At 38.8% G+C, this 24157-nt stretch overlaps 1 protein-coding gene across 1 annotated transcript in view; it reads right to left on the bottom strand.

Annotated features, from left to right (window-relative positions):
• Positions 1–24157, bottom strand: part of MYBPC1 (myosin binding protein C1) — a 192443-nt gene that overhangs the window by 64764 nt on the left and 103522 nt on the right. The window contains exons 4-9 of the mRNA XM_073335999.1: positions 13770–13823; positions 12175–12216; positions 4694–4732; positions 3309–3344; positions 823–927; positions 1–149 (exon numbers count right to left, since the gene is read on the bottom strand). Of these exons, the coding sequence (XP_073192100.1) occupies positions 1–149; positions 823–927; positions 3309–3344; positions 4694–4732; positions 12175–12216; positions 13770–13823 (425 nt within the window). The remainder of the gene's footprint in view (positions 150–822; positions 928–3308; positions 3345–4693; positions 4733–12174; positions 12217–13769; positions 13824–24157) is intronic.

Here is a 24157-nt window from a genome sequence, read left to right as displayed (position 1 = left end):
CTTGCTATGACGCTCAAATGTCTCCTTCAGCTGAAGGTGTTTGCCTGCTTTACTGGCCAGGTCCATCCATTTACCTTTGAACCACTTTACAGTTGGCTTTCGAAGAAGATCTTTGGCTTCTACTTTGGCTATAAATGTAATATTTCCTCCTTTAAAAAAGAAAAAAAATTCAGTCATTACTGAAAATGTGGTTGCCTGTCACATTTATACAAGTTTCTTTTATAGAAAGATTTGTGTGGATGGTAGAGGGGTTTGGACTCAAATCTGAGTCTGAACCGAGGTTTACAATGCAGTGTAGCTATGCTGTTAGAAGGAGACTTGACAGGGAGGTTGTATAGCAACCCCAAATGGCTGTCTGAAAGAGCAGTATTGATGGGCTTCAGAGAGGGACATGTCTAGTTCCTATTTCTCCAGTCCGTAAGTTTTGTTTATGCTCTACAGACTCCCACAAAATCCTTTCTTCTAGTTAAATACTGAGAAAGTGTAAGAGCATACGAACAACAATCTCTGAAACTCTCCCACTGTGTCAGCTGTTGTACGGCTAACAGCAGTACAGGCAATCACCTGTCCTATCCAAGTGACCAGCTTTCACCCTGACTAAATTATTAGATCTAAATTTGGTCTTGATATTAACCAGTTGAATAGTCTCTTCACAGACAGGCCAAATTCGTTCTTCAAAGAGGAGTGTGTGATTCCCATTGAAGTTAATGGGAGTTGCATGTGCCTGAGGGCAGAATTTAAATCTTATGTGAAATGCACCTCTTGTCAGACTTGATCTGTATCGTATGACCCCTCATACTTAATGTGTTTCTAGCTACTTACCAACATTCACTGAACCACCCTGTGGTTTTTCAATAAATAAAGTGGATCGCTGGGAATTGTCAAGCTTCTCTGGTTCTTCTGGCGCTCCATCTCCAAGAGACCATACTAATATGCAGAGAGAGGGAGAAATATCATTTGTCTGAGCATGGTTCACTCCCACCAAAGTTCACTTACCTGAGTTCGTTAATTTCGCTAACCCATTAGGCATCGTCAGTGGTATGCAAGTCTTCTGTTCCCTTACTCCCAGTGACACCCACTGTCAGGGATGGGGCTGTCACATGCTCTACAGTTCCTATTGAAATATCATCTTTGTGATGATGGAAAACGGAACTACTCAGGAAAGGAATTTGGGCAGATGGACGGTATAAGTGTCTTTTGTAACTTGGACTGCAATAATGTTCAGCCATGAGTGCTTTATAGGTATAGTCCATGAAAGTGCTTTGTAGAAACAGAAACCACAGATCAAAGGTCCAAAGGCACAGCCAGTCTTAGGCACAAGCAAGATAAGTGTGACCACTTGGTGCATGATTTTTGTGGATCTACCTCAATCCTGCACTCGCTCAGCAACTTATACAAACTAATCTTTCCCCTTTGCCAGTGAGACAATGATGGGAAGAGGTTCACTGTTCAATCCCAATCTCTCCCTTCCATGATAGAACCAGTGAGATAGCAACTTGCAGCCTGATTTCCAACCCCCGCCACCACTGCCACCAGCCTCTCCCTACATGTACCCTCTTGAGAGTTTGGGTCCAGCAAATCCCCAGGCCAGCCCTGTGCATAGATTGATGTTTATAGGTGAATAACTAGCCAGACACAAATGATTAAGTCACACACTCAGGTACAGATACTTCTCCTGTTGAAGTCAATGGGCATTCTGAGCCAAAAGTGGGCCGCAATGGTGAGAAAGGATGTATATACTGAGTCTCCAGACTATCTGCTCTCTGACAACTCCTTCAGAGCCCTGGCAGGAATCAAAGTTGACTCCCAGTGGAAAACCCCATGGAGAGCAATAAAGAAAACATTTGTGGGCCACAGCCTCTCCTCCTACAGACACGGTACAACGTGTCCCATATTCTGAGTTAGAATGTGTGCAGTAAAAATGATATATACTTTTCTTTAGACTGAGGAGTGTGGACTAGCACAGAGTGGGGGAAATGAATGTAGCTAGTAAACTAGGGCCACCCAGCAATATATGTCAGAAAGTACAATCTGTTCAGAAGAACATGAATACTGGTCTATCCCCACAAAAGGCCATTTCTTTGCTCTCTTTGGGTCAGAAATGCCTCCTTATTGTTCTTGAATGGAAAAAAACCATGACACTGTGATTTGGATCAGTGTGTTCAAAGGCTGTCGGTCTCTGATCTTACGATTAACAAACAGGCAAAACAAATTGCAATATAATTGATATCTTGTTATGCCTCGTTGCTAATATAAAAAGGTTCTTTTCATGTACAGTACCTGTTTTATTATTCAGTAACAGGTTTATTACAGAATGAAGACTTTTCAAATAATATGATTTAAGTTAGGGGTTTCTGCTTCCTATCTCATTAACCTAATAGAGACATAGACCCTTTTGGAACTGTTGTAAAAGTTCACACCAGATGTCAGCAGGGTTTTTACACTGTATAAAGGATTATTACAGAAGGAATCATGCTGGCTGGTGAAAGTTAACATTGCACAGATATGTAATATTAACTACATTGGCCACCGCTCATTAGCCAACTGTGGAAAAAGGTAACCAAATGTTTTTGTTTTATTAAAGGCTATAACACATTTCAGGAGGTACAGAAATACTAAATAACTCCACTTCTAGGATGGTTAAAAGAACTAGGCTTTTAGCCTTGTCTCTTAATGCACTCCATGTATGCAGTATCCAGTTCTACTGCACATGTAATTGTGTTATTGCTCACATGTAAACACACATATACACATGCACATAGCCACACAAATGTATAGGGAGAGATGTATCTATCAATATGCTGTATATATAGTATACTGGTACACATACAAAAACACAACATAAATACAAGTGGGAAAGGGTCACTAGTGAAAATTCTTCAAATGGCAGTGTCTGGTACTGGAATTTTTAGTGTGAAACCAGCTACAATCCTAATAAACCACAACGTGATCCTGAAAAAAAGTTATAAAAAATTTCTTTATGCAAGAAGATCACATAAAGTCATCATGTGTTTGGTTTTTATTAAAAAGATTCACAGATTTCGGCTATTCCAGGTAACTAACTGGGGTTGAAGTCCCATCTGCACATTTCATTTAAGAGAGATGTCTATTTCTAAATTTCCAAGTAGATTTTCCCAAGTAACCCCTTTTCTTTTACATTTAAAACCAACTGAAAAGTTAAGATTTAATGGCATATGAATGACTGTAATATAAAATAAAGGTAAATTAGAGCCAAGAAATAATTAATTAATAATAATTGCACTATGTTAGAGTTGGAATGTTTCTATTTTTTTTTCAGGAGGTCTCACCTGAATCTTTTCTCTCCACTGACCGAGTACTCCCATCTGAAAGGAAAGAGTAACCTGGATGATCCCAGTTTAGAGATCACAGGGTAATTGACCTTAGAGTTTACTGGTTTTTTAAAAAAATTGACTGTACACAAGTAGAAGAGGTAGAACAGAAAGTTAGGAGCATAATCATGTGGAGATATCTCAATACAGGAATATGAAGAGTGTATAACTGAGTCTAAACTTCAATTGTCTTTCTTCTGTTTCTGTGTTTAACACAGGAAGACGCATCTCTGTGCAAGGCTTCCTTTCCAAAGGCTCACGTTTTAGCAGGACGCCACAAGGCCAATACTTCCCTCAAAATTCAGGGTAGTTCAAGATAACAGAAGACATTTCAGTCCATTATTCATCCCAAAGGACCGTATCTCCAAGTTTAACAATATAATGACTCAGATTGAAAAAAAAATCCAGAGAAATAATGGAAAAGAAATTTTGAGGGTTCTTTTTAGAAGTGGTTAAAATAATAGTTTTCTTTTTAGAATTAAGGGCCAGATCCTCAGCTGGTACAAATCAGTGTAACTCCACTGATTTCAGCTGAGGATCTGGCCCCCGTAATATTTCATTTTCAGGGGGTTTGTGTAAGAGTTGATAATTTCTTAAGGGAATTAAAATAATTCACAGCATTTCTTACTTTAACAAGTTGACGTGCATCATTAGGCATTCCATTATTGTGTTTCATTAAGGGTTTGCACGCCTTTTAAAACAAATTAACATAAAACATGGTTGGAAAGCATGTGTGTGGGCAGGATGAGGTTTCAGCAACACCCCAAAGTTGGTGGCACTAGGACCTTATGCAGCATCTGTTACTGCTGCTTTTCATTCAGTGGTTGTGGTTTGAAGGCCTTTTATTTGTCAGCTGACTGGTGGTCAGCACTGAAAAATTCAAGCCACCTAACTTCTGATTGACTGGTAGAGCAGTGGCATCAGTAAACAGCCCAAGTAAGGTGACATCCAACCAGGTGGAGATAATTAGTTTTAAATCATAAGGATTTAGTTTAATTATAATTCTGAAATTTGGGTTCAGCTTTAACCTTAAAAATGCAGTCTGTATTCATCCAGATGAATGCATACAGAGCCTGACTTTCAGAGCAGCTGAGCATTTCACCTGCTCTGAAATAGTGACATCTCACTTAAGTCCTTAAAAGAAGATACAAGTGGGATTTCAGTGCTGTAAAAGCCTTGTACTGGCCCACTGCATGGGGAGGTGAATTTTACCTAAAGTATCTAAAGAAGTTTCTGTGTTGATGGAAATTATGCTTAAGTGCAAACTGCAGAATCAGGACCTACTTTTTTCTAGTCTAGCTTTTTCTAAGAAGGAAGAGGAAAAGCACTGTAATAATCCTAACCTGCTTGTGAAGTATTAACTGAAGCGGTGTCATCTTCATCTGTAAAAAGAAATATGAATAAAAAAAACATACAAGGAAAAAGAGTGCACTGTAGATTATCCTTTTTAGTACAAACAAACGAAAATGTGAAACCTGCAAAAAAAAAAGGGGGGAGGGGAGAGGGAAATCATGATAGTTGGAAACACTCGTAATGGAAACTTCAAACTGATGAATAAAGCGTTGAGTAATTCAGTAGCTGAAATGGTAAACCTTAATGCTCCAGGCAAGTAAAATAAATAAATAAATAAAATAATGGGATGTGAACTGTGATCTATTATTAAAATATGGATTTATATGAGAGTTTTTTAAGTGGTTCTGTTTGTTAGAGATGTAATCCACAGTGAATACAAAAGAACAAAAAATGAAATCAAGGTCAACCACATATCTGACCTTCTGAAGAGGATGTCGATTCGCTGACGTTCATGTCTGCAAGTAAAATGCGTACCACATATACATTCAACATAACTAAACCATTTCAGACACGCAAGACATACCACAGTTTAATAAACCACCACTATACACACACTCCTGCATTAGAAGATTAATCCAAAATGAAGGGATTAAGCAACTCAGGTTTTTTCCATATACAGGTAACACTTCAAGTACTGAATCATTATCAGTTCACTTGGTTTTCATTTGATAAACCCTAAATAACGGCCCCACTCTTTGGTATTAATACTTCATTTCCTAAGAATTATAATCTATTTTAGCAATTGCACTGTTATTTTAAAATGTTAATTTATATACTATGCCATGAATAAATAAATAATAATAATAAAACCTGGAAAAGTATGAAAGTGCCATTAAAATATTGATATTAAGGGCTAGTGACAATATTCATGATTGTGAGGAGACCCTAGTGGCAAGATAAAAGGCACTTTCTACAACAGTACAGTATTTTTCGTTAGCTAATAACTGTATTTGAATTTTAGTTGTTGAATAGAAGACACACAGAGCTCAGTCTCTGGTGAAAATAGACCATACGTATTAGTGTTTTAAATGGGTTTTAGTAGAAAAATATAATTTTTACCTGTGTACTTGTTGAGAGGCTATAACAAACTAGATATAATTATGGCTTCAAGATATACAGACATACAGTAGACCCTCAGAGTTATAAGCACCAGAGTTACGAACTGACCAGTCAACCACACACCTCATTTGGAACTGTAAGTACACAATCAGGCAGCAGGAGAGACCAAAAAAAAAAGACAAATACAGTACAGTACTATTTTAAATAAACTACTAAAAAAAAGAAAGCAGCATTTTTCATCTGTACAGTAAAGTTTCAAAGCTGTATTAAGTCAATATTCATTTGTAAACTTTTGAAAGAACCACTATAATGTTTTGTTCAGAGTTAACGAACATTTGAGAGTTACAAACAACCTCCATTCCCGAAGGGTTTATAACTGAGGTTCTACTGTACCCTATACATGTTAAATAAAATGTGCATCTTTAACTTTATAAAATTTTATTTAACTTTATAAAGTTAAATACAATTTGCATCTTTTTCTAAATTGGCCCAAAATAACAACCTGTTTCCTCCTCTTCAGGAACTATTATAAATGGTTTTATGGTAACTAACAGCTCATTTAACTATATAGCATGGCACTTTAATGAAGGTAGATAGATGTGACTTCTCTGTTATCGGGAAATATTGAAACTGGCTCATTTGATTTTGTAAAGAAATTCACTAAGCTAACAGAGCTACAGAAAGCAAATGATGCAATATATTTCCCAATAAAACACTAATAACTTGGATGAAAGGTTGCTGAAGTCATTAATATAATTCTTCCACAAAACAGATAATACAGGATCAACAGCAGAACAACTTCAAACATTACAAAGTGGGGGAATGAACATGAAAGGTAATAAATATTGCCTTCAGATTCAGTTTCTGACAGTATTCACATGTGAAAATGTGACCACCTTAACTTTGGCCTACAAGTCATATTCATGCATACATACTCTTTCAATGGTACACATACATTAGCAATGCCTATTTAAATATATAATCCTTGATCTTCTACAGCTAGACTGTACCTTTATGCAGAGTCCTGTGTAATGAGGTGGTCTGTAGCTGTGCAGCTCCCGGAGGAGCCCCAGAGGGCTTAGAATTGGTTCTGGGGTAAATAATTTGTTACAAGATGCATGGAGGTTGCTCAGAGGTGGGTGGATGTGGTCTTACTCTTTCCTCCTTACATCCTGTGCACACAAGAGAGGGTCTTCCACAATCTGCCCCTTAATTCTTAAGGTTTTTTTTAAAATGGTAACATTGCAGTTCTGTATTTTACTGAAAAATTATAATTATTACTTTAGCAACCTTAATGTTAAGTTAATAAAGGTTTCTGTGTTGGTATTTTCTTCTTTTTTAAAAGAAGAAATACCACATAGGGAGCTCTGAAAGTTTTAGAATTGGATAGGCACGGATAATTTTATGTGCCATATGTATTACATTTTCTATGATGCTGGGTTCCACATGGCTTCCACAGTATGCCGATGGGATAGCAGAAAAGCTGTGCAGCTCCCAAGATGTACAGGAGGGGAGTCTCATTACAGATCTCAGAACCCCCATTCTGTACACCTTAGGAGGTGTGCTTCTGGAGAAGGTGTATCCACTGAGCTATATTGGAGCACCTACCCTGCTTCTGCGGCACCTGGACCTCTACTAGGGAGCCACATCCTCTCTAACAACCTACTTTCACCTGTGCCTATCTGAAACTAGGAGTGTTTTCTTGTGTAAAATTTGTACATTAGCTCTTGACATCTAATCTTTTCTATATTAATTTTCATGACAAATAAATATATATCTCATAAAGTAGACCTATATTATTTAGAGATAAAGATAGCTATTAGCCGATTTGAGATTTTGTTTCGATCTACATCTCTAGAAAGTTTGAACTGTTACAATTTAATAATTTCTAAACAAGAATGCTTCACAAAAACAACTCTAAACTGATTTTTTAAAAGTCATTCAGTCTCCTAACTACTGAAGGAATTCATATCAGACTTCCTCCAAAATTCAACCTACACATATAGTGATTTTAGTTCTGTTCAATATAGTCTCATGTCTAACAAACAAATGTACGCTCTACTTTAACTGAAAACTGAACGCTATTTTAAATCTGGAGTCACTATTGTCACTTTTGTAAAACAGCAGAAAAGGTTAATTGAATAGAGAGCAGATACAAAACAGCACAGTTAAAATACATGATACTTTTGTTAATTGTGGGCATGGAAACATTTGACTTCTGAGTTGTGCAGGAAGTTTGGTAATGTAAGCAAATGATTTGGATATTTGCTGCTACAGATTAAGCAAGCGAAGAATAGGAATTGGAATTTGAGAAAGCTAAAGACCCATACACACAGCAGGCCTAATTTTCCTCTCAGTCATACCCATGCAACCTCAGGTACTTTTGCTTAGGTTAATGGAGAGCTATATTTTACCCAGTCTGTGATATGGAAGAAACTTTTTGACCTTACCATGATTTAAGAATAATAATATGAACAGAACTATATTTAAAGATGCTAGCTTTTACAAAAAGGGAGGGAGTAAAGCAAGATGAAATAGATGAGAATGTGCATTCTTATACTAACACAATACATGAAAATCATAAAGCATTTGGTCAATTATATATATATATATATATATATATATATATATATATATATATATATATATTGTATGTACTGATTATCTGTAACATTTAGTGGGGATAAAATAAATTATAGATCTATTCATAAATTAGAGATTATGAGGGAGTTGAGGCTATCCTTACAATTTTAGGTATCCAAATTAATGTACATAAATTAACATAAATTTACTATAAAGTCACAATGAAACTGGGCTAAATTCTCTTCTCACTTTGACCAGGATAAACCTAGAGTAACTCCAATTAAACTCACTGAATCAATCTAGATTTACACTGCTATAACTGAAAGCACAATTTAGTCCTAACAATGACCAAGGTTTTCAAAATTCTGTACCTAAAATTAAGCTTATTAAATAGATTGTTTAGCTTTTCAAAGTGCTGAGAACTCAGCAGCTCCCATTAAACTGTACAGGAACTGTTGGCTGCTCAGCACCGTGAGTACCTAAGTGAAAGAACTGAAGTTTTAGTAGACAGATGAAAGGCTTAGTGAAACCTAAAGAAAATACAGAGATGAAACATGCAGACATTTTAGTAGATGGCTGGATAGAGCCTAGAGAAAGCACATCAGTGAAATACGCAGAAGTTTATTAGTAGACACCTGAATGGCTGGATGGTACCTAAAGAAAGGTGGTACCTAAAGAAAGGAATAAGCAAACTGTTTTTAGATTGAGAAAACCGTGATAACAATACTTTGTATACAAGATGATGCTAAATTTAAAAAGAAAAAAAATGGAAAATGGGATCAGTATAAGATGACATGGCTATAAAATTGGTGGAACTTCTGCTGATTCACTTCTTGTTCTGCAAATAAAATGAATACTTAGTAGCTATATCTGAGTTCTGAATTTTCCAGTTACACAACTCAGATGTCTATGAAAGTGGCAAAATTACACAGAAGCAGGCAAATTTTCTTTTCACGGCCCTGAACTAATCATTTCCAGTGAAAAACCTAGAAAGAGAACAAAGAATTTTTCACATACTGTGACCCATTTTCTCAACTCTACTAGGCCTACTAATAACATAATAGGTAGACAAATGTTTTACCATGGACAGACAGTAACTACTAACAAGTAACAGAATAGTAGAGCAGACACACAGCTGGGTATACGTCTTCTGCCTAACTGCTGGCTCTGTGCCACAAAAATCATCTGGAATTTGTGAAGAACATGGCCTAGGTTTTCTTGCACGGCTGTAGGATTCATGCATAACCTGACCTCTCAGCAGACAGACAACTTCCTATGTACCCAGGTGGGTGGCTCATATGAATTATCATAGATATCTTAGAATTTGTTTGATCTGTCAAGCACCCATTCATTATGCTATCTAGATGTGAAACCCTTCATCATCCCACATAATTCAGAGAAGACCCAAAAACTGGCACCTGCAAAGTTATGGATGCAGTTTTTAGCTCCATACTGAACTAAGTAGTACAAAAGCCAGTTGTTGGCTGGATCCGTCCTTGTTGGTAAACAACCCTTTAAAATATATTTTTTCTAATATAACATGACTTTCAGCAAATGGGGAAGAGAGAGGCCTTTTCTTCTGATATTCAGAAACTATGCTCGTTATTATAAAGAATACCATATACAAAATTCTTCGTAACAGATGAGCATAAGAGTCTTAAAGACTCTCTTCCCTTATGCACAATGGACTCCTAGCCCTGGACTGGGGTTCACAGGAGCTGGGGTTCAGACTGCAATGTAAATAATAATAAATTTAATTAATAATATCAGCTAACTCATTCCGCATGCTCAGAGTCTTACTGACAATGATGTCTGTGCTGCTATGTAAAGGAACAGATCCACTAGACCATGAAGAATGAAAAGAGAATCTTTTCTACTTATCAGTACCACAATCCTTCTGACATTTCACTATTCAGTTTCTTATTGGAATTCTTACTTCAGCAGTCATTGCCAGTTGAAATATGATTAAAAATGGAAACAATTCAACTTTTACTTTGTGTAGTAGGATCTCAAACAGTTTTTTAAAATTTAAAAACCATTCCAAGCACTAGAAGTAAATGGCTCTTTATTCTTTATCCGCAAATCTCTTTATTCTTTGCTAGTGTGAAGCTTCAAAAACCACAAGACAGATTGTATATAAAAAAAAGAACAGTAGTGTTTGATGAGATACTTACCAAGGTGTCTTTTTAATTCAGCAAAATGTCAGCTTGTAGAGTTAGAGGGAAAGATATTATAGATGTTCAATTCAGGAGCAAAATGTTTTTCCCAGATCAAAATTCAAGCAGTCATAACAAACAACTGCTAGACTATTATGAGGCAAAAATCTTCACTTCTGTTTCTACCGATTTGGAGTGCAAAATGCTCCTGAATAGAACTGTTGCCAAGAATGACAGATTTAAGTCCTTCCCAAAATATTTTTGTGACAAAAGAGAAGCACTATTGGAAGACAGTTAGCATCATGCACTGACACTAAGTTCAGCATGTTTATTCTGCCAGTGAAGTTTGGTTCATTCATTCTCAATATTGGCATTCTGATTTTCTTGACACAAATGGCCACCCACTGCTCCATATCTTTTTCAAATTAAACTGTAAACAAGTCTTAGATGCCACATCATATCTATTCTTTAAAAAAGGCAAATCTATAAACTCCCAGCTAGGTGAGATCAAAGTCAGAGTAGATATTCAAGGCCTATTCCAAATAATGAAAAAATGTTGGATTAACTATAAACAGGTCTTAGTCTGATTGTGATTCTTTTTTTATCAGAATCAGAAACCTCATACTTGAATCAATAAACTATTCAAAGTGAACTCATGAGCTGTTCTAATTCTACTCAGGTAGAGAGTACAGAATAATGCGCAGTATGTGCCATATTTGATCTTTCTTTTCATACAAAAGGGTAGAATTTGACCCAATCCCACCAAATGTGTGTTCCTAAATGGAAGAATTGCCAGTTGAGGGCCAGATTCTAATTTCAGCTAAGTAGCAGGAATAGCTATGTATCTTGAAAATGTAGCTGTTTGTTGGATGCATATATAATATGTGTATGTTTGTGTGTGTTCACAGCAGATGATTTTTCCAGTAAGGCAGTAACACAGAACATGTATTGAGGTTTACCATTGGGCCCAAAATGAAGAAAAATTAATGAAGTGAGAAGATTCCTTTACAGAAGAACATGTGGAAGTTAGATGTCTTGGTTGATCAGATGTCTGCTGAAAATGTAAAATGTGAAATACCAAGCTTCTGAGGTAGAATAGAAACAGCCTTGGATGATAAAATGAGATTGCCCACCTCATGCAAGAGCTACTGGTATTAGGGTGACCAGACAGCAACTGTGAAAAATTGGGACAGGGAGGGTGGGGTAATAGGAGGCTATATAAGACAAAGCCCCAAATATCTGGACTGTCCCTATAAAATTGGGATATTTGGTCATGTAAGTGGCGTGCACTGATCTGAGTTTCGTTGAATTCTCTCAATGTTACCATTCATGCTCATTTGAAGAAGGCTGTTTGCTCATGCAAATAATTTGAAATCTGATCCAGGAAGATGGACCATTTTATCTAACTAATCATGGTTACTACACAGTATAGCTCAACAAAGGCTAGTGAGCTTCATACTTGTTTTATGGAACTTTTGAAGGAAACACAAACAGCATAATTTCCTTCTGCTCAATGAGTCATGCAAAAAAAAAAAAATCCAGGAAGCTTCAAACCACATTACTGTAATATAATGCACCAAAATTCTGAAAAAAGCTCAAACAATCTAGCATCAGTACAACATTTATGGATGCTCTGCCTGCTTCCAGCTTCTGGGATATGACTGTCCACTCACCTTTAGCTTGTTCGGTTCCATCCTCTTTTGGTTTCTTTTGTTCTGTGTAGGAAGTAAAAGTGCATTTTTGAGAGAATCTTAAAGTAAAAAGAAAAACTTACACAGCATTATAAAGAATATAACAAAGCTTTAGGTCATGTAAATATGTAAACCCCACTCCACCCCCGCAAAAAGGCTATTTCTTATTGGTAATTGTATAATGTGTAGCTATAATTCACCACACCAAATGTTACATATTAGAATAATATACATGCATTTTGTGTTTGATATGTTACCGGATTATGTACTATTGAAGAGGATTGTTGCGGCTTCCCTCACAGGAAGCAAAGTGACACCTTCTTTGAAAGCAACAATTGTTAGACCCTTGTTCTCTTGGGAACTGTTCTGAAGCCCATTGTAGCCAATTGAAAGACTCCAATTGATGTCAATGGGCTTTGGATCAGACATTTGATCCTGTCATATTCTGATAGTACTTAAATGCCTCAGATCTCCTGGGCTCCAGTCAATTTGTTTTTAGGTCTGTGTACAGTACAGACAGATTGTGCTGGAGATATGGTCTGACATCTCTTCCTGGGGAGGGTTTAAGATCCAATAGCCTAAAAGAATCAGTATGGCTATCTGCTTTCATTACTGTTGGCAATGAGGTTCTATTGTAGATCATAGCAGGCATAGATAGGGTCACTCCTGAGTGACTCATCTTTTCTGTCTGAGACAACCCAGAGGTTAGTTTTTGTAAATTCTTAATTGCCAAAAGGGTTCTCTATTCCAGGGTTTTACTGGATTCTATTTTGTTAACTATCTTGCTCAATTTGTTTATAGAGCCATTTGGAGGTGTTGCAAGGATGTATGGATTGTAGTGTCTTCAATAGACAGAGGACACAACTCTATTTCCCATCAAATCTGACCTCCTCACTGTGGTTGAATGATTTACGTAGTGCCCAACAGGGTATGGTGGTTGGATGAGAGTTAACTAGCTGAAGTGCAGTCCAAGATGGGACTAGAAACTAGAATTGATCCAATAATAAACCAAACAAATATATGGGGTATATAGTTATACCACTGTATGAGTGTTAATGTAGATCAGGTGAGCATGCAGATCAAACTATAAGGGCTTGGGCTTCTACGTTTCACTTTCTCACAAGAGAAAAGGGGCCAGCTATGTTCAAAGCTTCATATTTACCTGAAGCCTTATTCACTAAGGGTTTGATTCTGACAACTTTATCCACACTGAGTAGTACCTTCAATGGAAATGAATGGGACGGTTTGTTTAGAAACAATGTGAATGTGGGCAACATAATCAAGTCTCCAATTTTACTATGACTGTGTCCAGAAAGATATTTTCAGTGTCATATTTACCAGCTCTCTTCTAAACAACACCAAGCTTGAGAAATTAGCAATTCTTAGGCAAACCTATATGAATGGTAAGTGAAGACAGCACCTTACTAAATCAAGCTCACTTCCTGTTGTTCAGCAGCTGTTTATTTACAGTCAGACAATGAAAATAGACACCACAGTATTGTAGCACAGTCCAGACTCACGCAATTCTGTTCATGCTACAGACCAAATCAGGAAATGAAGGCAATTCCTTTACTAACCTGCAGGGGGCGTGGTTCCTGCAGGTGGCAAAATTTCTGCTTCAGTTTCATTCTCTGAAAATAAAGAAAGAAAAAAGATGAATTTGAAGTAAAAAAAAACCTTATTTTTCATACATTTAATTGTACAATTGTTGAAACCAGAAACATTCAGGGTTAGTTTAAGGCTTCAAACCAAACCTCAAAAATCAGCTTATATTTTGATACATAGAGCAAAACATCTTTCCTATTCCCTATGTCATTCATAATTTCTCTATACTGTGTCTTCATAATGACACCAGTTATTCTAGAGAGACTTATATTTAAATGGGTTTTATTTTTTCCAAAAAGGACAGAAATTATAACAGGGCCCATTTGCTACTACACAGAATCTCATTAGCAGTTCTATACACTTTTTCTACAACTAATACCACCAGCAGCCTTAAGAACATAAGAATGATCATGCTGGGTCAAACCAATGGTCCATCTAGCGCTGTATCCTGTCTTGTGACAATGGCCAACGTCAGGTGCTTCAGACCGAATGAACAGAACAGGCAATCACGGAGTGATCCATTGCCTGTCATCCACTTCCAGCTTCTGGCAGTCAGAGGCTAGGAACACTCAGAGCATGGGGTTACATCCCTGGCCATTTTAGCTAAAAGCCATTGATGGACCTATCTTTCATGAACTTACCTAATTCTGATAGTTTTGGCCTTCAGAACATTGCCTGGCAAAGAGTTCCACAGATTGACTGTGAGTTGTGTGAAATACTTCCCTTTGTTTTACACCTGCTGCCTATTAATTTCATTGGGTGACCCCTGGCTCTTGTGCTATGTGAAGGAGTAAATAACATTTCTTTATTCACTTTCTCTACACCATTCATAATTTTAATAGACCTCTATCATATCCTCCCATAGTTGCCTCTTTTCCAAGCTGGAAACTCCTTGTCTTTTTAATCTCTCCTTATACAGAAGCTGTTCCATACCCCTAATCATTTTTGTTGCCCTTCTCTGTACCTTTCCAATTCCAATATATCTTTTTTGAGATGTGGTGACCAGAACTGCACCCAGTAATCAAGGTGTGGGCATACCATAGTGGCATTATGAAACTTTCTGTCTTATTATTAAGGCTGCGAGTCTTTCATGGAGGTCATGGAAGTCACGGATTCTGTGACTTTCTGGGACCTCCGTGACTTCTGCAGCTGCAGCAACTGGTGCGGCTGACCCCAGGGCTGCCCAAGAAGCTGGGATGGCCTTGGGGTCAGCAGTGGTCCAGGAGCAGCAGCGGCACCCCAGGCTGCCCCTGCCTGGAGTGGAGGCGGCGGGGCCCCGGGCTTCCCCCTCCCCAGCACCTAAGATTTAGTTAAGGGTATTTATTTTTAGTAAAAGTCACAGACAAGTCACTGGCCATGATTTTTTGGTTATTGCCCATGACCTGTCTGTGACTTTTACCAAAAATACTCATGACTAAATCATAGCCTTACTGATTAACTATCCCTTTCCTAATGGTACCTAACATTCTGTTAGCTTTTTTGACTGCCTCTGCACATAGAGTGGATATTTTCAAAGAACAAGCCACAATGACTCCAAGATCTCTTTCTTGAGTGGTAACAGCTAATTTAGATCCCATAATTTTGTATATATAGCTGGGATTATGTTTTCCAATGTGCATTACTTTGCATTTATCAGCATTGAATTTCATCTGCCATTTTTTTGCTCAGTCATCTAGTTTAGTGAGATCCCTTTGTAACTCTTCACAGTCTGCTTTGGACTTAACAATCTTGAGTAATTTTGTATCGTCTGCCACCTCACTGTTTACCCCTTTTTCCAGATCATTTATGAATATGTCGAATGGCATTGGTCCCACTACAGATCCCTGGGGGATACCACTATTTACTTCTCTTCATTCTGAAAACTGACCATTTATTCTTTGTTTCCTGTCTTTTAACCAGCTACTGATCCATGAGAGGACTTTCCCTCTTATCCCATGACAGCTTACTTTGCTTAAGAACCTTTAGTGAGGGACCTCTTCAAAGGCTTTCTGAAAGTCCAGACACACTATATCCACTGGATCACCCTTGTCCACATGTTTGTTGACCTTCTCAAAGAATTCTAGTAGATTGGTGAGGCATGATTTCCCTTTACAAAAACCATATTGACTCTTCCTCCACAAATCATGTCAATCTATGTGTCTGATAATTCTGTCCTTTACTAGCCTTAAATAAATAGATTTGACCTACCGCTTTTTTAAATTCTGGATCAAAGTACACTAGTTTTTGTGGTTCGACTTCCTATCTGCATAACTCAGCATGGTAAATAAATGGTTACCACGTGCTATACTAATATTTATAACCCATTTTTTTTCAAACTAGATTTTAACTGCTTTGGGACAGGGATCATACCTACTTGTGTGTTTGTATAACACCTTGTCCAGTGGGACCCTGACTGAGGAATTTGGGCAGTACTGCAATAGAAGGGCCTTATTCAGGAAAGCAAGCCATTTCAGAACAGCAATTAAGCATGCCCCCTAGATGTCCCACTGAAGTAAAAATGCATTCTGAGGTTTGGTGTGAGTTCTTCAAGTCAATGGGACTTAAGCACACACAGTCCTGAATATGGATGCTTTCCTGAATCAGGGCCTAAACCACCACCTTCATCATGATGCTTTTGTCAGGTGCTTCCCCCCTTTTTTAATATAGCAAAGATATCTCATGTTCCAGCAAAATTTCCTTCAACTGGAGGAATACGGAGTATGAGCTTTGATAGTGAGCTGCGATCAGTATGCTAGCTGAAATACCAGAAGCACTTTAAACTGACTTAGTGGAGGAACACTCCTGGCAGCACTAGTGCCACAGTTAGTGTTATTGTTTTAGGGTGAAATTCTTCTCTCAGAGCCATGTAGTGGATCTTGATTCTGTTATGCCGTTCTCCCAACACGATCAGATTTTCCATTAGTGCTTGTGGAAGTTCTGTGCAAGTAGAACGCACAAAATATCAGAATAAAGATCCACCATCTGGATCTTAGGGGAGAAATTTGCCCTTATTCCTTTCCTGCATTGCCTAAAATAATTTTATCTTAAAGTATCCCTGTCACATATGCTGAAAACACACCTATTTCCCAACACCTTTCTGTGCCATGTGCCCACTTTGTTACACTGTTGGATGTAATGTAAGACTGCTAACTAGGCTTGACAGAATTTGACATTTAAAAAAAATAATTTTGACAGATAATATAGATGTTCATTTTAAAGCATTTTTTAAATTTATCGATTTAAACTTTCACCATTGTGGGAAATTAAGGGAGGGGGTCAGACAACAGCAGAGGTCAGACAATAATTATTTAATGACAGTAGATGTTGAGATTCAAAAAGTTAAAGCTTTATAACTATTAAAAGACAAATTATACAAACTTCACATACAAAATATACAAAGGGGAATATCCTTAAATAAAAGGCTAATAAGCTTCCAGGCATCTTTTCTTTTTCTCTTTTTAACTTTGCTTGTCTGTACATTTCTATTGTCAATGGAAATATTTTTTGTTCGTTTGTGTGTAAAAACACAAATCTAATCCTTCTACGCCTACCTATAAAATAGCTCATGTTGAGCACACAGGTGATGCTATCCCTGGTTCTTTTCCATAGTGTCTCTCCCACTACAACTCTTTCGGGTTAAAAACTGAGAGATCATTTCTACATTTTCTCCATGTTATTTAATGTTAAATCTACAGAATAAATTTTGCCCTTACCATATTTATGAGATAGCATCAAATTTTCTAACTCAATTAAGACCGATTTCGGGGATCATATATTGTCCAACCTGAACGTATTATGATGAAAGAACTTCAGGTTTGGGGTACTTTTTATTTGTTCCCTTGTCATTAGAAAACCTTTAAAGAGCTTATTATTAAAGCAGAATAAGATAACTTGTTTCCAGGCTATAATGATATTAGGATTGTATACTGGATCAAAAAGCAAAAATACTTATTGTACCTATTGTATCAAATTCTAGTTTGAATCTTTTTAACAAGAGTAAATTTAAAAGGCTGAACTCTTCTAACTGTAAAAGTAGACACTGAAGTCAATGGATATTGACCCCTGTCATGTGACAGGATATTAACCTATTAACCTTTGGAACCATGACCCTGGTGGTATCCAGGGAATAAAGTTTCAGTTTCTGACATATAGGAATGCTAGTAAGACTACTCCCCTGCCCTTAGATATAAATATAACTAGATTCATACTTACCATTCTTAATAAATTCATTTAATGTTTAAAAGAGAAAAATACTTTTAGTACACAGAAGATTTGGGATGATTCAGGAATTTTCAATCACAGAAGTGGTTTGAAGTCAGATATTAAGCTACACACTACAGTGAATCAGTGTAATGAATACATACAGATATTATGGCCACTAGTTATAGGGACAGAGTCCAGGATCATAAGCTCCCAAGTCACAGACCTCTACCATCTAACATGTCAGTACATATGCAGTATGATTACCATGATGCATGGGTTCATATCAACCTTTTTATCTGGACTTGGGTCTCACTACTTGGCTTTGCTTTGAGTTTTGGCTTTAAAAATATCCCTCAGCTGAAAGCAAAGCTTCCAAATTTTCCTGCATTTGGGTTCAAAACCACACAGTGTCGGATGGTTTTTACCTAAAGCTGTAAACTTGCCTGGGTCAGGGTTTCTCAAATATTTTCATAATGTGGATCACATCTTAATAGAGAAATTATCTCCTGGAACATCTCCCTTCCCATTCATGCAGATTCTCTCCCCTATCACTGACAATCAAATAACATCTCGGTGACAATTACAACCACAGCAATTCCTTACCCAGAAAAGTAGCATTAGGAAATTATTAAATGTATGTTTAACAGTTTAAAATATGATTTAGCAACTGGAAACAAGGAAGAGTGCCAGCTCTATGTGACCAGTCAGCTCTCCATGGGTCTTTACCAAGAACCAAACACTGATAAGCTATGGACCACAATTTGTATGTCTAGGCTAATCTTTCTAAACTCAGTCCAGGCTCAGCTGAAAGGCTCACCTTTCAATGAGCTCTGGGGTTTGCGTTTTGGATTTTGTTTGGAAAGTTCTGAATGGCTCTACCGATTAGGTGCACCTCATATTGGACTGTATTGGTTAACTGATTTTTACTCCCATTGTTTCACTTCTTGAATGTTAATGTAAAATACTTCATATTTGTGCTATTACTAATTATTAGCAAATAACTTTTTTAACCATGGCCTCTTTCAGTACAAACCCTGGAATATCTCAGGTCCTTGTTAGTGCAGAAATGGTACTGTGTCATCAGAAAAGGCCTGATGTAGAAGGCCATTACACTGAAAAATAAGTTGCAAATCCACCAGAGAAAGTTTATATGCATTATCTCACTATGGTTGAATTTTACATAAGAACGGCCAGACTGGTTCAGACCAAAGATCCATCTAGCCCAGAATCCTGTCTTCTGACAGTGGCTAATGCCAGGTGCCCCAGAGGGAATGAACAGAACAGGAAATCATCAAGTGATCCATCCCGTCACCCATTCCCAGCTTCTGGCAAAAATTTCCCCCCACCCCTTAAAGAAGGCTCTTGTCTGAAGTACAGCTCTTGTCTCCTATATAACTGTCACTCAAGGGTAATGGGCCAATGGCCTATATTCATATGGGAAACAGTTTTGATTAGTATTAATGGTTTCTTAAATGCCAGCAGTCTGCCTGATGCTGTGTAGATCTCAGAAGCAGACATAGTCCCTGCCTCAAGAAGCTTATATTATAAATAAGACATTGTCAGTCCAAACAAAATCTCCTACATTCAAATATACAAGAGATGCTGGTTGACGCCTGAATCTCTATTCAGTCAGTTTTGGTTTTTTTTTTCTTAAATACTTGTTCAAAGCTCCAAAGGTTGTTGCTGAGAGAAGTTCACAGAACTGTTCACAGAAGAAGTGAGCTTGATTAAATTAAATATAGGAGGGATTAAATATATAGAGAGGAAGGAATAGGGAGAAAGGAAGCTCCAGGCATAAGTGGTGGCAAAGAAGATGCGATTTTAAGAAAATATTTTGGCTATGTGTGACAACTTGGGAACCTATCTGTATTAATTCTGGTGATATTATGAAGTTGTTATGAAATGTTACTACGAAAACTGCTGTATCATGAATGCCTCTCTGTATATATTTTTATAAAGCTGCAAGCTCCATTTTGAATGTATGGCCATACAGTCTCTATTATTGTTTTGCTTCCATATTGGGCTAAAATTCCAAAGACTGGTGAAAAAAGAGTAACAAAAATGAGTTGTTGATGATAAGTGCTCTTCCATGAAAAGGTAGGAGCTCTAAACAACAGATTGGCTCCCATGCAGGAGAACTGATTTAGCAGGGGAGAGGTCGCCTTGGCAACGAAGTCACGTGGCAGAGGTTTCTGGTCACCTAGGGGAGGCCAAGTGGGATGTCACCTGACGAAGGGGGTGAAAAGTTACAAAAAGGGAGGAGCTGATCTATCTGGGGTCTTTGCCCATTTTGCCTCCAACTCAGAAGGAGAAAGAAGCATCCCAGCAGGGAGGGGCCCTGCCCTGCCTCCCTCCCTAAACCCAGATGGCCCTCCAAGGACTCCCACGGGAAGGGTGAGCTCATAAAGGCAATTGCGGTTAGGATATTTGTTATGTTTTATATCTTCTGTACTCTCTTGTGCTTTATAGGATTAAGTAAATGAGCAAATGTGTTAGACTTCTATGCAAAGTGTCTCTGTGTAGTATCTGCTTCACAATTACCACATGCCTCCTGGGAGCGTTCAACCATTAACGAGAAGGCTCAGTGTCTTTCGGTGGGATTTTGGGATAGGGCGTGTTTAAGTACAGAGGAGTCTGAAGGGTCAGCACTGTTCTCAGGAGAGCTAGGCAACTGGACTGATGGTTCCAATTGTCAGGATGGGATGCTCAAAGTGTCTGTGTCTCCTGCATGGGCCTAGGGACCCCAAGACTGGGGCAGTGATGAACTCTGTTCAGGCTATAGAAGCTTAAAACCCTCTGTGGGTCCAGGGACCTAAAGGCTTGGATTCCCCTCACAGCAGTCTGGTGGGTGGCCTGAAATGGGCATCTACCTGGATCTGCGACTCCATGTGTGGCCCCTTTAATGATCATACTTGACTGACAGCTTCATTCCTGAGGCCAGCCAGGAAAAAAACCATTAACAGGAGGACTCAGTAGCTTCCACTTCTCTTTCCCGGCTGATCTCAGAAACGGACTTGTTAGCTAGGAAAGAACCCAGCAAATTCAGCCAACAGCTACCATTGTGTTCTTTTCTTCATGTTCACTGGAATCCCCAAATGCCATTCTTAAGAGCCCAATTGACTTATACATCCCTCTAGGCAGGTGTTGTCAGAGACTTTACTATGGAGAAAGTGTTGGTACCAAAATGCCCAATGAGGCATTCTACAGCTACTGGAGAGAAGAAATTTTCCATTGAATCATCATGAACCTCCTGGGCTGCAGAGCACAGAAGACTGGTGAAGCTTCAGCTGAGCAGGAGTGAAGAAAGCTAATTCCAGCTGGATGGCTATGCTAAGATTTTAGTAGAAAAATACTTAATAGTAAATAAAATAATAGAAAGGTCTGTCCTGTACTTAATATAATGCCAATAAATTGCAATATAATATAATGCCAATACTTAATATAATGCCAATTAAACTACTTAATATAATGCCAATAAATTGCAATGGAGTTGTACGATGGCTACAATAGATTTGACAATCTGTCTCCTGCTAGGGCAGCTAAAGTGAGTTTTGCCTTGCTGGAGTATATGGGGCAAAACTAATGCACTGAAACTGAGAATTGAATCCCCTTTTCTGAAGCTATTTCAGCAAAGCAATTCTTACGCATCTGTAGCAGCACAGTACATGGTTGATGCGTTTCATTTGTTAATTTTGTGCTCCATAAAGAGCCTACTTTATCAGATGTGAAACACCAAGAGAAGTTGGTCCAATAAAAGATATTACCTCACCAAACTTGTCTCTCTAGTGAAACTTCTAAGACAGCTGATTGTAAATAACTATACAGGAAGAAATGGAATTAACCTAGCATTGGCTTACATAAGGCTACAAGGAAAGGATAGTATGTCAAGAAGTATAATTAGCAAATACAGTGAAAGCACAACTGTCACTTAGGCCTGGTCTACAGTACGCGGTTATTTTGGAATTAGCCAAGTTACTTCTAAAACTGATTCCGTCCACACGACCAAACCAGTTTTTTCAATTTAAAGGGCTCTTTAATCAGATTTCTGTACTCCACCTCGGCAAGTGGAATAGCGCTAAAATTGAGATTGCAGTTCCGGGTTACAGGTCCTGTGGATGCAATTCAACATTTTTGGCCTCCGGGAGCTATCCCAGAATGCTCCCTTGTGACCGCTCTGGACAACACTCTCAACTCCGATGCACTAGCCAGGTAGGCAGTAAAAGCCCCGGGAACTTTTGAATTTCCTGTTTGGTCACCATCAGCACAGGTGACCATCAGCACAGTCCACCATCACAGGCGACCATGCAGAGTCCACCATCACAAGAGACCATGCAGTCCCGGATTCGCAGATGAGCTCCAGCCTGGTCTGAATGGAAAGTACTGGATCTCATTGCATGTTGAGGAGACAAATCTGTTATGGCAGAACTACGTTCCAAAAAAAGAAATGCAAATACATACGCTAAAGTCTCCAGGGCCATGATGGAAAGAGGCTATTCTAGGGACACAGAGCAGTGTTGTACAAAAATCAAGGAGCTCAGGCAAGCATACCAAAAAGCCAGGGAGGCAAACGGGCACTCTGGGTCACAGCCCCACACATGCCGCTTCTACCGTGAGCTGCATGAAATTATGGGGGGTGATGCCACGACTACCCCACCACTGTCCGTGGACACCTGCAAGGGGGTAGTAGCACTGTCATAAATATAAAGGGAAGGGTAAACACCTTTAAATCCCTCCTGGCCAGAGGAAAAACCCTTTCACCTGTAAAGGGTTAAGAAGCTAAGATAACCTCGCTGGCACCTGACCCAAATGACCAATGAGGAGACAAGATACTTTCAAAGCTGGAGGGGGGGAGGGGAGAAACAAAGGATCCTCTCTGTCTGTGTGATGCTTTTGCCAGAACCAGAGCAGGAATGCAGGTCAGAACTCCTGTAAAGGGTTAATAAGCAATTGAGTTAGATATGCGTTAGATTCGGTTTTGTTTAAATGGCTGACAAAATAAGCTGTGCTGAATGGAATGTATATTCCTGTTTTTGTGTCTTTTTGTAACTTAAGGTTTTGCCTAGAGGGATTCTCTATGTTTTGAATCTGAATACCCTGTAAGGTATTTACCATCCTGATTTTACAGAGGTGATTCTTTTACTTTTTCTTTAATTAAAATTCTTCTTTTAAGAACCTAATTGCTTTTTCATTGTTCTTAAGATCCAAGGGTTTGGGTCTGTGTTCAGCTATGCAAATTGGTGAGGATTTTTATCAAGCCTTCCCCAGGAAAGGGGGTGTAGTGCTTGGGGGGATATTTGGGGGGGGGGGGAAGACGTTTCCAAGTGGGCACTTCCTCTGTTATTTTTGTTAGACACTTTGGTGGTGGCAGCATAAAGGTTCAAGGACAAAAGGTAAAAGTTTGTACCTTGGGGAAGTTTTAACCTAAGCTGGTAAGAATAAGCTTAGGGGGTCTTTCATGCAGGTCCCCACCTCTGTACCCTAGAGTTCAGAGTGGGGAAGGAACCTCGACAAGCACGGAGCGAGGAGGATGAGTTTTTGGAGGACGAAGAGGAGAAGGAGGAGGAGGACTGTGCAAAGGCGGAAAGTGAGGAATCCGTTTTCCCCCTAGCCAGGAACTATTCTTAACGCTAGAGCCAATAGCCTCCCCACACTCCCAAGGCATGCTCCCGGACCATGACCCTGGAGAAGGCACTTCTGGTGAGTGAGAGCTTGATCAGAGTTATGCGGTGGGGTGTGGGAGGAAAACCCAGCTGCGCTGGGCTGTTCATGTTTAGTTTAAAGGGCTCATCCCTGCTCAGAGCCTCATCAGAGCCACGTGTTGGGGGGGGGAGGGTGTTGTGTGAAGTGATCATCCCAGAGAGCCCGCAGGCCCTCCTTTTATATGGCAAACCCACCAGGCATTGCTTGCTATAGAAAAGGGGGCCCGGCAGTTTGAAAGCATTGAAATGAATGCAGAAGAAGCAGAACCCCGCGTGCCCCTGGGGCTTACCATGGCTGCCTGCAAGCTGAATGCTGTTGCCCGGCCGCACGTGATGGCTTACTCACACCAAAACGGCAGGCACTTCAGTATAAGGTATTTGTGATAAGATTATGACTGTCAACAGATGGCTTAGGCAGTGGTGCTATAAGGAGGGCTTTGGGATGTATGGCCACTGGGAGGCATTCATGGACAGAGGAC

Source organism: Lepidochelys kempii, chromosome 1 (genome assembly GCF_965140265.1).
Source record: "Lepidochelys kempii isolate rLepKem1 chromosome 1, rLepKem1.hap2, whole genome shotgun sequence".
NCBI classification, from domain to species: domain Eukaryota; kingdom Metazoa; phylum Chordata; order Testudines; family Cheloniidae; genus Lepidochelys; species Lepidochelys kempii.
This window is presented reverse-complemented; position numbering and strand designations above follow the sequence as displayed.